An 11,877-nucleotide genomic window follows, 5' to 3' on the forward strand; every position below is an offset into this window, starting at 1 on the left:
CCAGGCGGGCACGATTTTATAACAATGTACAGGTGGTCTAAGACACTGTGTGGATGATTTGAGACACTGTACGGACAATCTAAGATACTGTATGGACAATCTAAGACACTGTGCGGACAATCTAAGACACTGTACGGACAATCTAAGACACTGTACGGACAATCTAAGACACTGTACGGACAATCTAAGACACTGTATGTGCGGACAATCTAAGACACTGTATGGACAATCTAAGACACTGTACGGACAATCTAAGACACTGTACGGACAATCTAAGACACTGTATGTGCGGACAATCTAAGACACTGTATGGACAATCTAAGACACTGTATGTGCGGACAATCTAAGACGTCTAAGACACTGTACGGACAATCTAAGACACTGTATGTGCGGACAATCTAAGACGTCTAAGACACTGTACGGACAATCTAAGACGTCTAAGACACTGTATGGACAATATACGACACTACTGCGGACGGTCTAAGACAATGTATGGCTGATTTAAGAAACTGTGCGGACAAAAAGAACACTGTGTGGGCGATCTAAGACACTGTTTCATAGCCTACTTTCTACATGGAGCATCTAAGGCACTGAGCGCACATCAAAGACGTTGGTCAGATATATAAGACGCAGTTTGGTTGCTTACCTTTTGTACGGACAATCCGATACATTGGTCAGACAGCTGAGACGTTTTAGAGGCCATCTAAGACCTTGTACAAGTACGGACACGTAAGACGTTGAACATATACGGACATCTTAGACATTACACATGTACAGACATCAGTGACCTTGTACGGACATATAATACATTTGTTGGTAGCTTACCTTTGGTACAGGCTATCTAAGACGCTGTTTGTCAGCATACCTTTCTTACCGCCCACCTGAGACCCTGTTTGACAGCTTCCTTCGGTGTGGGCTACCCAAGGCGCTGTATAGAAAGACGCTGTTTGGAAAGACGCTGTTTTGTGAGCCGGTTTCTGTGCCTACCTTCTGCGTGGTGCCGTTGACGTCCAGGTAAATCGTCCTTGGTCTGTAGGAGGCTCCCGCGCCCATCGGGAAGCCAGTGCTGAGCAGCCGTGGTGAAACCGAGCCGTTATGAACTGTCCAGATTCCCGTGTCGTTATGAACTGTCCAGATTCCAGAGCCGTTCCGGACTGTCCAGTTCCCCGAGCCGTTCCGGAGTGAACAGGTTCGCTCCGCACTTCGCGATGAACCTCTGCAGTTTAGCTTAGTGCTCTGCGGTAAGGCAGTCCGTTCTCTCTGCGTACTCTGCCGTAAGACCGTCCGTTCTCTCTGCGTACTCTGCGGCTGAACCGTCCAGTTTGGCGCAGTGTTTAACCGCAGTAAAACTTCCCGGCGCGGCTGTGGTAAACCCTCCCGGTCCCTCCGCGCGCCTTCCCGCGGTGCCAAGATGGAGGCCTGCCCGCTCACGGCGCCACAGGTGGACTGTAGTAAACACACAGCGCGGCTGGCGCTTTGTAGTAAGCAGCGCTCCGCTGAGACGGCGTATTTCCGCTCGCCGGAGTCTGGTGTAACCTTCTCGCTGCGAAGCGATCCTCCCCGCAGTCCCAAGATGGAGGCTGGCCCGGTGAAGGCGGCGCGGCGCGGTGTGCGAGCGCAAGCTGGCGGTGTCCGCAGTCCCGTGTTCCCGCGCGCGATCTGGCACATTAAAGTTGTTTTCGCCGTCTTCGCAGTCTCACGGCCATGCAGGTTAATACTGGAGTGCTGCAACACGCGTCCACATGGTGTTCTTGCTTTAATTTTCTACGAAAAACACGAAATTTTCTTACGCCGCGTTTGTTACTTTATCTTTTATAAATGTCCCAGAAAACGGCCAGGAGAAAAGAGCTGGGGCTGATTTCTCGTTTGATAATGACGTCACGGCAGCGGGAGACGTGGCGGACGTCGTTGCCATAACGACGGAGCGCCAATTAGCTGATGTTTTGAGGATCACATGTTGGGAGGGATGGTTGGAGGGCCCTCTGGGTTGCCGCGGTAATACGGAGGCGGGGGGAGGGAAACGGCTAATTGTACCAGCAAATGTTTGAAGAGCTGAAATTAGGATTAGTTTGGAGAAGTTAAAAATACGACCCTGCACAAAAATGTGTTCGTACATAGAGCAAACATGTGTTAGTATGTAGAAACGCTGTTGGTATTGTGTTGACAAAATAGGAAGAACCAATGGCAGTTAATATAATGTCCTCAGTAAAACCCTGCAGTTCTACTGTATATTTGTGTCTCTGCTCAACGCTTTGCGGCAGAACCGCCTAATTTAGCGGCGTGTTCCTCGGTAAAACCACGCTGTTTGGCTGCTGGGAACTTCTACACACGGCAAATAGCCATGTTAGATGGAGTCGGTTCTGTAGCCGGTGCTGTCTAGTCTCCAAGCAGATCTTGTGGTGGTTTAAGACAGTAACATAAACTGGGGAAGGAGTTTAGCCGGCAGGGGAGTTTTATTCCACCGCGTGGACAATTTACTCCTCTGCCGGCTAGACTCCTTCCCCAGCGTGTGCATACTATCTTATGCCACGCAAGATCTGCTTGGAGATGTGGTGTTGTCGGCGTTCCCGTGTTGACAGCCCGGGTAAGGCGGACCGCCCCCGCCTGACGTCCGCGGGCTGTGGGATCATGGAGCGGACGGATGTGGGGACTTACCGCTCCTCCGGCAACTCACGGCAAAACAACACGGGTAACCCGCGGGCACGTAACAACCTGCTTCTCCGGCAACATTGGCCATAGGGGAAACAACGGGTAACCCGCGGGCAAAGCAACAGGGATGTACTGAGCAAAACGGAACGAGTCAGGATGTAGCAAAACGGAACGGGTCGGGATGTAGCAAAAAGGAACGGGTCGGGATGTAGCAAAAAGGAACGGGTCGGGATGTAGCAAAAAGGAACGAGTCGGGATGTAGCAAAACGAATGTCTATGATGAGAAAACAACGATTCAGAATGTAGCAAAGGGAACGACTCAGTTCTAAAAAAAAGTAATGATTCAGAAAGTAGCAAAAACCGACGACTCAGATATGTAAATAACTCAGATGTAGCAAAACAAATGACTCATGTACCGAAATGAACGACAGACAAATGAAACCACCCATAATGTAACAAAAGCGATTTAGATTGTAGCAGAAAACGACAGAGAACGTAGCAATTATGAGCCACTCAAAGTGTAGGAAAATGCGTCTCAAAATGTAGCAAACAATTAACAAATGTAGCTGGCAGAGCAAGCCGGTGCGACATATTTCGTTCGCAACAATATTTGTGACTGTGCATTCTTAATTAATACATCATACGATACAGCATGGAATATATTAATTAGTACCATGTAATCATGTAATATGTGCACGATCAGAATATTGACGGTCTGAATGAGAAATCGGCGCGACTGTGGCGGTATCAGAAGCGACAGGCGTGTTATTCCAGACGGCGTTGCCAGGGCAACCGTATCAACATGAAACTGGAGACGGAGCCGCCATGTTTGCTAGAGAATCGTGGTCGCCAAGCAGATGCAGAGAAGGTCGCTCTGACGCTCGCTCACAAGTGTTGCCGGGTGGATGTTTGTCTGTTAGTTAGTTAGTTTGTTTGTTTATGTTGCATACCACGCAAGCCGCCTCATGGCGTAATAGAAAACGTTTGTACTGAACAGTACAAACTGAATATCCCGACAGATATATTTGAACCACTCACTCCAGGCCCCAACTCGTCTCGAGGTGCGGCCGTACTCTATTTAACGTCCACTCCAAATGACGTCTCTAACTTAAACTAGATACTCATTTTCGTGAGGAAATTGGTGTCTTTCCAAAGAGCACAAGTCAGGCATGACAGGGGCTTCGAACCCAGGACCTCTGGCAGTAATCAAGTTACTGTCCCCCTGTATCTGCTCGGAGATTGGGGATTTAATTTGCACGACTAGGAAAAAGGTACTAATTAATCTGGTACAAAATTCTTACGAATATTTCCTGCCGACCCGGCAGCATGTGTACATGCACAGCTTTTGTGTCGTTCAAGTTCTTATGTAACACTTACTAACAGCACTGATCGCCTACGTCACAGAATTGATGGCACATGTCACAAACTTGATTGTCTACGTCACAGCACTGATGACGCACGTAACCATATTGATTACGTATTTATGTAATGTTCAGCATTGCCAATAATCATACCTACGCCACGGAGCCGATCCAGAATGTTCGCTATACAAATCCGTGCGTAATGCTATTATATCGTTATATCATTATATCGTAATTGCATCATACGTACGTATGTGAAAATTTGGCCTTTGTTACATTTGTGCAGATTTTCAGGTCCGGTTTACACGTTTATTTATTCATGTATTCGGCTGAGAATACTGACAGCCAGGGTCCCTCAACTAGCCGTAACTCTTATAACAGGAGGGAAATCCGCCAAGTGACATGTCATGTCTAAATGTTGAGCTTTATGCATTTCCATCATCATCTCGGGTGAGTTGCCCTGACCAACTCCGCCATCTCTTTCAGACGTCCTCAATGTTTTCAGAAGGAAAAAAGGGGTATGCAACTCTTAAAAACCTGTAGATCTTGGGACGTTAGGACCCGACTCGTGAAGGCGTGATACAGCGGTGGGTATTTAATCGTGACGCGACGTTTTTGGTCGTGTTTTATTACGTGTATTTTTGCGATATGATTCTAATTCTGAGGAAAGACGTGGCGCTAGACAATGCAGCTTCAACACGAGTGAAACTACCGCACCCCACATCTACTTGGAGCCGGCACACCGGGCCTGCCATTCACATGTGTTCTGCTAACTTGTCACACACACCTGTCAGACAATTAAAATATATAAACTTTTATACACCTGCCATACACACGGTTTCTGTTGCTTTGTCACAATCAGCTCAGTTCAGTTCATCCATCCGGTGACAAGTCACAATTCTGTCTCTTATAACTTATATTTGTTTTCGGAATGGTTTGTGCATTTTGACCCCCCCCCCCCACACACACACAACTGTTTGAAATACACCTGTCATAGACACCTGTTTTATACACCTGTTCCAAACACCTGTGCTGTCTCGAACACCTGCCGACCCTTCCCTTCGGTGTCAGGGAAATCTGCCACACTTCCGGTGTAACAAACTGCGCCAAACCGCTACATTGGTGCTGCAACAAAAGTGGCAAACAGCTGCGGTCGGCAGGACAGCGCGGCTCTTTTGTTCCATGTAAACATCGCGGTGGATCAAACGGGACTGGTAATGGCAAAACGGCAGGGAACTTGGAAGAGGTTTCTTTAGGATACTAAGCTTTAATAATATAATACGAGCGATCGCTGTTGTTGTTTATATCCGGGGTATTGGACGGTTGTTGCCTACCATGCCGTCAGCAGATTGGATTAAAAATTGATATTTAAATTAGCAGATCAAATTACTGGTTAATATGTAAAGCAATATTTTGCCAAACACCTGCTTTTTGCCTACCACTGCGTCACCGTGACATCATCGCGATCGCTCGTATAGATTGGATACTACTATTATAAGCACACGCCCCTTGCGCTGTTATTTCATTTACATTCCATTGTTATGTATTCATCTCTTTTAAGCATAGACAAATAGAAAAACGTAACTGCCGAATGTTTCTTCTCCGAGCTCATTGCTTTAAAATCAGTCACCTCAACTCGGGTAGCTGAGGTCTTGTCAACTGCGCCAGCTATCGGGGGAACCATAGTCCCATAGGAAAGCCTTTCGGATGCTATACATACCCCGTAGGAAAGCCTGGTGGAGGCTATACACCCCGTAGGAAGGCCTGGTAGAGGCTATACATGCCCCTGTAGGAAGCCTGGTGGAGGCTATACATACCCCCGCAGGAAAGCCTGGTGGAGGCTATACATACCCCCGTAGGAAGGCCTAGTGGAGGCTATACATACCCCCGTAGGAAGGCCTGGTGGAGGCTATACATACCCCCGTAGGAAGGCCTGGTGGAGGCTATACATACCCCCGTAGGAAGGCCTGGTGGAGGCTATACATACCCCCGTAGGAAGGCCTGGTGGAGGCTATACATACCCCCGTAGGAAGGCCTGGTGGAGGCTATACATACCCCCGTAGGAAGGCCTGGTGGAGGCTATACATACCCCGTAGGAAGGCCTGTTGGAGGCTATACATACCCCCGTAGGAAGGCCTGGTGGAGGCTATACATACCCCCGTAGGAAGGCCTGGTGGAGGCTATACATACCCTAGTAGGAAGGCCAAGTTAGGATAGTGGTTACAAACAGAAACAGACAGCGAGAAAAATGTAGCGGTTTATTCTCAACAAACATCTGCTTGGAGGTCATTAGGTAGGTCAACTTTCGGCACCTCTTACCCTGAAGGTGGGAATCCTGAAACAATCTGCATACTAGTATTCTACAATGCGAACGTGCGCACAAAATATCATTAACATCTTTGCTAATTTAGCAGAGCCGCCTAGTGAGAAGACTGGGAAGTGCAGACCAGACCTGTACAATTTTGTCTAATGCCAGTGTTTGTCATTTGACATTGGTGGTACCATTTCCAGATGGGTTCAGATTAAGTTTGAGTACATGACATGGCTTATATTAGCCATCTAGGTTTGTTTCTTTGGGCTAGACAAATGTAGACCACATATTGTAATTCACTTTATCTTCACGGTACCAAACTTTCACGGTCTGACAAAATTTAACTTGTTCTCGGAACAAAATGTTCACTGTCATGGCAAGTGCGCATTAAGAAAGTCTGTGAATTATTTGTTATCAGTAATGATAAGTTCACGTTACAGTCGTCACAGTGAAAACCGTGAACATAACAGTACAGTGAAAAAATCAGGAATTGCAGTATTATGAATAACAACTGGCATAATTTACTCACCTTCAACTTGCCTCAAGTAAGAAGCATTCTAGTCCCTGAATTTATGTTTATTATTTCCATGAATGAATAACCTTGGAGGTTATATTTGCAACAGCGCTTGTGTGTCATCTTTATGTTGGTAAACAAGTCCGCGGCTGGGTGGGTGGACTGGTTCATACTTGGTGTATTGGCGGTGTGTGACAAAAACGAGAAATTATTACATTTCTCATTCTAAGTTTACTTTTATGGTGTTTTCGCAGTTGGATGGAAATGGTGGATTTTGAACCATTAAAATTCAAGGTTGAAACTTTTCCGGTTTGTAGTAATACATTGAAAATGTGTTGTGTAAAACCATTTAATATCCCAGCTGGTGCTCACAAGGGTGCTTCCAGCTGGCCTCGGCTCAGTTATCAAATTATAGTGATTATGGAACGGAATTTCAGCAGTTGAATGGTGACCGTTCAAGTCACTATTACTAAAATCAAGTTACTATTAACAAATAAAGAATTGCAGCATTTTTAGTGTCGTGAATTCATGGTTACCACAAAAATACAACCATCACAAGTGGCTTAATGTCTACCGTATGTTTGCAGAACACTTAGCCTGGTATCCAGCCGTGTTAAAGGTCTGTCTCTTCTGTTAGCGGAACATTGTTGTTAGAGAGGAGTTGTTGCATTTCAAGCTTGCCTGGCAGGATGACACCAGTTTTAATGGTTCACTGAGGACAGATAGACAGACTGAACAAGCTGCACACACACTGGAGTTCTGTATTAACCAATCTCACATTCCTCCACTATAGAGATGTGTATGTACCTGTCCTATAGGTGTGTATGTACCTGTCCTATAGATGTGTACCTGTCCTATAGATGTGTATGTACCTGCCCTATACATGTGTATGTACCTGTCCTATAGGTGTGTATGTACCTGTCCTATAGGTGTGTATGTACCTGTCCTATAGGTGTGTATGTACCTGTCCTATAGGTGTGTATGTACCTGTCCTATAGGTGTGTATGTACCTGTCCTATAGGTGTGTATGTACCTGTCCTATAGGTGTGTATGTACCTGTCCTATAGGTGTGTATGTACCTGTCCTATAGATGTGTATGTACCTGTCCTATAGATGTGTATGTACCTGTCCTATAGGTGTGTATGTACCTGTCCTATAGGTGTGTATGTACCTGTCCTATAGGTGTGTATGTACCTGTCCTATTTCACCTTGTAAGCTTCTCATGGCAAAACAAATGTTAAAAGAACACAACAGACTTCATGGACTGTATGAGCACTTTTGTATTGAGGTAAAAGTGATGCAAACCTGCATCCGTACTGCAGTGTACAATTCTCACCACAAACCTGCACCCGTACTGCAGTGTACAATTCTCACCACAAACCTGCACCCGTACTGCAGTGTACAATTCTCACCACAAACCTGCACCCGTACTGCAGTGTAGGGTTCTCACCACTTCTCAGGACAATGCTTCTACACACCGGAATGCCACATGTTTGCACTGTTATCCATTATGTCATGTTTGTTGTATTTCACTTCTAACATTTCATTCTATCCGGTTTTTTTACATCCTTGATCTATTCATTTTGCAATAAGATGTTATGTATTTGTTATTACCAAGTTACTTTTGGTTTTGCGTTAATGTTTATTATTCTTCTTTCTTTTATTTTACTTTATTTTATGATAATGTATGTCTGGGTTTTCCCCAGGGAATACTGAAAAGCACCAGCATAGGCAACATGGTTACATACATGTAAACAAACAAACAAACAAACAATCTCTGCCATCTACTTTGGCAGCCCCCGAACTTGTCTGTTTTGTGGTTTAATTTTACGAACATGAACCAAGATGAACAAGAACCGCTGAACAACATGGTTCTCACGAGGTGCTTCCTATACCCAGTCAGCTGCCAGCTGTTGATGTAGCTGTTCATGTCAGCCTGTGTAGGCAGGTGAGGAGCACAGGTGTTGGTGTTGTAGCCAGGTGAGAGACAAAGGTGTCTGCCTCCCGCTCCTGTGATGAAGGAAAATAAGCAGAACATCAGGTTATGGAGAAAATGAAGGGGGGAAAATCATCTTGTACTATCTAAAGGAAAACGGGACCCCAAAAAGAGATTTCGTCCATTTGTGCCCTCAGAGCTGTTGTGTCGTCAGGCCTGGTCAGTAGCAGAACTGGACAGAATGTTTCATCACTGGACACAAAGATACATTACCTCCATTAATGGTCTCATCAGGTTGGTATGTCACTGAATATAGTCTTCTTTACAACCCGTTTTATTTTCACCGACGTTTTGGTGTCAGTCACCTGCAGGCTTTTAGCTAGGATTTTATCATAGGGTGTCCAAATATCTTGCCGCTCTGCGAGTGCTGCAGGTGCGAGTATTGTAGGGGGTCTGGGGACATCCTCACATAGAAAATTTTGAAATTTATAACTCTCTGAAACACCATTTCCCACATTTTGACCTGCAAATTTGGGGGAATGAAGCAAATTTACTGTCAGACAGGCCACATGTGACCTGTAGCATCCCTGGTCAATCAGAATTTCATGCTTGTCAGAGGATGTGCTCCCCAGTGTAAGGGCGTACAATTTGTGTTATTTCTTTAACAGGCCGTACATTGTACGCCTGCCTGGCTAAAAGCCTGGTCACCTTCCTCAGGGAAATTCTGCTGGTTCACATGGTACTGCAGCACTAGGGGTCGCTGCTTACAGACGTGTCACAAATGTGAAGTATTTACAATGTGTTTACAATGCGGTCCAAGTCAGGATTGCCCTGAAGAAGGTGACAAACGGTCAACCAAACGTTTCATGGTTGTGAAAAATAATCTTTAATGAGTATGCTTAATTAGCGGGTATCTCGCCGGACAAAAGTACGTTGGCAGTGTTGCTGTGTTCTAAATTGAATTTGTGTTACCCCTGGCTTAATAATGGGAATATCATGAAAACATACAAGTAGAACAAAAAAAACAACAAAACACAGAGTGTAAAAAGATTTATTTTACCTATGAAATTCATTGAATGCTGTCAAATGGCTTGGCCACAGTGACACCGCCAACATACTCCAGCTCTGTGACTGATACCCCCTTACAAACCTTGCCCAAAACTTTACACAAGCGAGGGAAGAAGCTCACCTGTGCAACACCTGGAACAGTCTCAGGTGTCCCAGCTCACCTGGTCATCACTTCAGCCAGGTCTTTGAAGCTCCTGCAAGAAAAACATCCAGTCGTTTACTCATGATTCCATTAAGAGGCTACAAAAGAATTGAGGACTTTGGAGTTGCTAGAATCTGGACAAGGGAATGATTTTAAAGGTTTGAACAATAAAACAGAGAGAAGGACTAAAAAAAACTTTGCTGTGCCCTCAGAGCTGTGATATCATCAGGACTTGTCAGTAGCAGAACTGGACAGTAATTTCATCACAGGACACACAGAAACACTCTGACACACTAACTATACAGTAGTGTTACTCTCTGACACACTAACTATACAAAAAATAAAAATAAAAAAATTCAAGGGTCTCAGTGGCAAGTGTGCAGATATTGCCACACTGGCAGCACCAAATCCGTAGGTGTTTTTGGCACCTTTAGACAGATTAGCCGTGAGGCTCGGTGGGCGTCACTCCACCGCCATGGGGGCAGGGGCATGGCGAGTTTAGAACTCAGGACCTACTGATTCTGACTCCAACGCTCTAGCCGTTGCGCCACACAGACACCCCTACTAACTATACAGCAGTGTCGCATCTAACTACTGAGAAGTGGGTCCTAAAGGGTTTTATAACATTTCCTCACTCTAAAACACTAAACCAGCAGCTCACTTGTAGTGGACAATGCCAGCCTTCAGTCCCCTTCCACATCCTCCTGCATGTCCATCTGGGATCCCCCCTCGACACCCTCCTGCACGTCCAGTGTTCGCAGTTCGCCGTCTATCTCGTATGTCACGACGAGCGGCGCTCTCCCTGTGCTCGACACGTCTGACAGCTGGTACAGGCTACGCTGCCCGGCAACACCTGGGGACAGAACAGCGTTGTCATGGTTACAGAACAGCGTTGTCATGGTTACTGAAGTGTTGTCATGGTAACAGAACAGCGTTGTCATGGTTACAGAATAGCATTGTCATGGTTACAGAACAGTGTTGTCATGGTTACAGAACAGCGTTGTCATGGTTACAGAAGTGTTGTCATGGTTACAAAAGTGTCGTCATAGTAACAGAACAGCATTGTCATGGTTACAAAACATCCCTGCCTAGTAACACAGACAGAACATTTTTCAGTCCGATCTACTGACAGTGTTCAGGACAAGTGTCAGAGAGAACCACTTCCAGTAATCCTACCAATATAATCAGGTGGTCCAACGTCTCTGTTATGTGGACTTCTTCTATTGAACAGATTGAAACTGCTAGAAAACATTTTTTCTGACTGAAAGATTCTGCATGTAAGGTTTCAGCCGTTTGTGTCCTCAGAGCTGTGATCTCGTCAGGACTGGTCAGTAGCAGAACTGGACAGAATGTTTCATCACAGGACACTCAGAAACATATCAGAAAAGAGTAGGGGACCTTCCCAGTGTGAATGGATTAAATAAATCTGTCTGGGTATGCAGCTTGCAGTCTTTAGTACAAAGCCTGTGTGTTACGCCATGAGGCAGTTTAACAGGTATGCAACACAAACAAACTTCTGTCGGACTACTCATGAGAAGTTTCCTTAGCCGTAACAAGACGCCTCAAGCCTAACCTTTGACCTCCCAGACGGAGGTCAGGAACCGCTCGTACCACTGCAGCACTGTCCGGTCGCCGGGCGGGGCCACCGTGGCAACCACGGAACACAGGACACGCCCGTCTGCAGACGCCTGGTCTTCAGACCTGGAGAGGAGAAGAGAAAGTGTTTTAGGGGGCAAGGAAAGTGGAAGTGCTTCAGGAAGACAAGTATTTACAGTCAGTTTAACCGCTACAACTGGATCAATTTCAGGCATTAAAAAGTGACATCGCTCTTCTCTAGCATTACTGTACATGACTGAACTGGCGGAACATTTCAACACAAGTAACATCAAACTGGGA

The 11,877-nt window shown here is 45.7% G+C and overlaps 2 protein-coding genes, 1 long non-coding RNA gene and 2 other non-coding genes across 5 annotated transcripts in view; all 5 read right to left on the reverse strand.

Annotated features, from left to right (window-relative positions):
• Positions 1-1,889, reverse strand: part of LOC118407563 (high affinity cGMP-specific 3',5'-cyclic phosphodiesterase 9A-like) — a gene marked incomplete in the record, with an annotated part of 28,740 nt that extends 26,851 nt beyond the window's left edge. The window contains 1 exon segment of the mRNA XM_035808042.1: positions 988-1,889. Within this exon segment, the coding sequence (XP_035663935.1) occupies positions 988-1,668 (681 nt within the window).
• Positions 1,890-8,376: 6,487 nt separating this feature from the next.
• Positions 8,377-11,713, reverse strand: LOC118407528. The gene is made up of 4 exons (XR_004830161.1): positions 11,555-11,713; positions 10,643-10,834; positions 9,961-10,033; positions 8,377-8,845 (listed from the first exon to the last, which is right to left on the reverse strand). It is a non-coding gene; the product is annotated as an uncharacterized LOC118407528 (long non-coding RNA).
• On the reverse strand, positions 10,186-10,253 carry LOC118407590. The gene has a single exon (XR_004830166.1). It is a non-coding gene; the product is annotated as a small nucleolar RNA SNORD38 (small nucleolar RNA).
• LOC118407591 lies at positions 11,278-11,348 on the reverse strand. The gene has a single exon (XR_004830167.1). It is a non-coding gene; the product is annotated as a small nucleolar RNA SNORD38 (small nucleolar RNA).
• Positions 11,714-11,820: 107 nt separating the features above from the next.
• Positions 11,821-11,877, reverse strand: part of LOC118407541 (ATPase SWSAP1-like) — a 6,158-nt gene continuing 6,101 nt past the window's right edge. The window contains exon 4 of the mRNA XM_035808018.1: positions 11,821-11,838. Within this exon, the coding sequence (XP_035663911.1) occupies positions 11,821-11,838 (18 nt within the window). The remainder of the gene's footprint in view (positions 11,839-11,877) is intronic.

The sequence above is a fragment of the Branchiostoma floridae genome, unplaced genomic scaffold (genome assembly GCF_000003815.2).
Source record: "Branchiostoma floridae strain S238N-H82 unplaced genomic scaffold, Bfl_VNyyK Sc7u5tJ_1421, whole genome shotgun sequence".
NCBI classification, from domain to species: Eukaryota; Metazoa; Chordata; class Leptocardii; order Amphioxiformes; family Branchiostomatidae; genus Branchiostoma; species Branchiostoma floridae.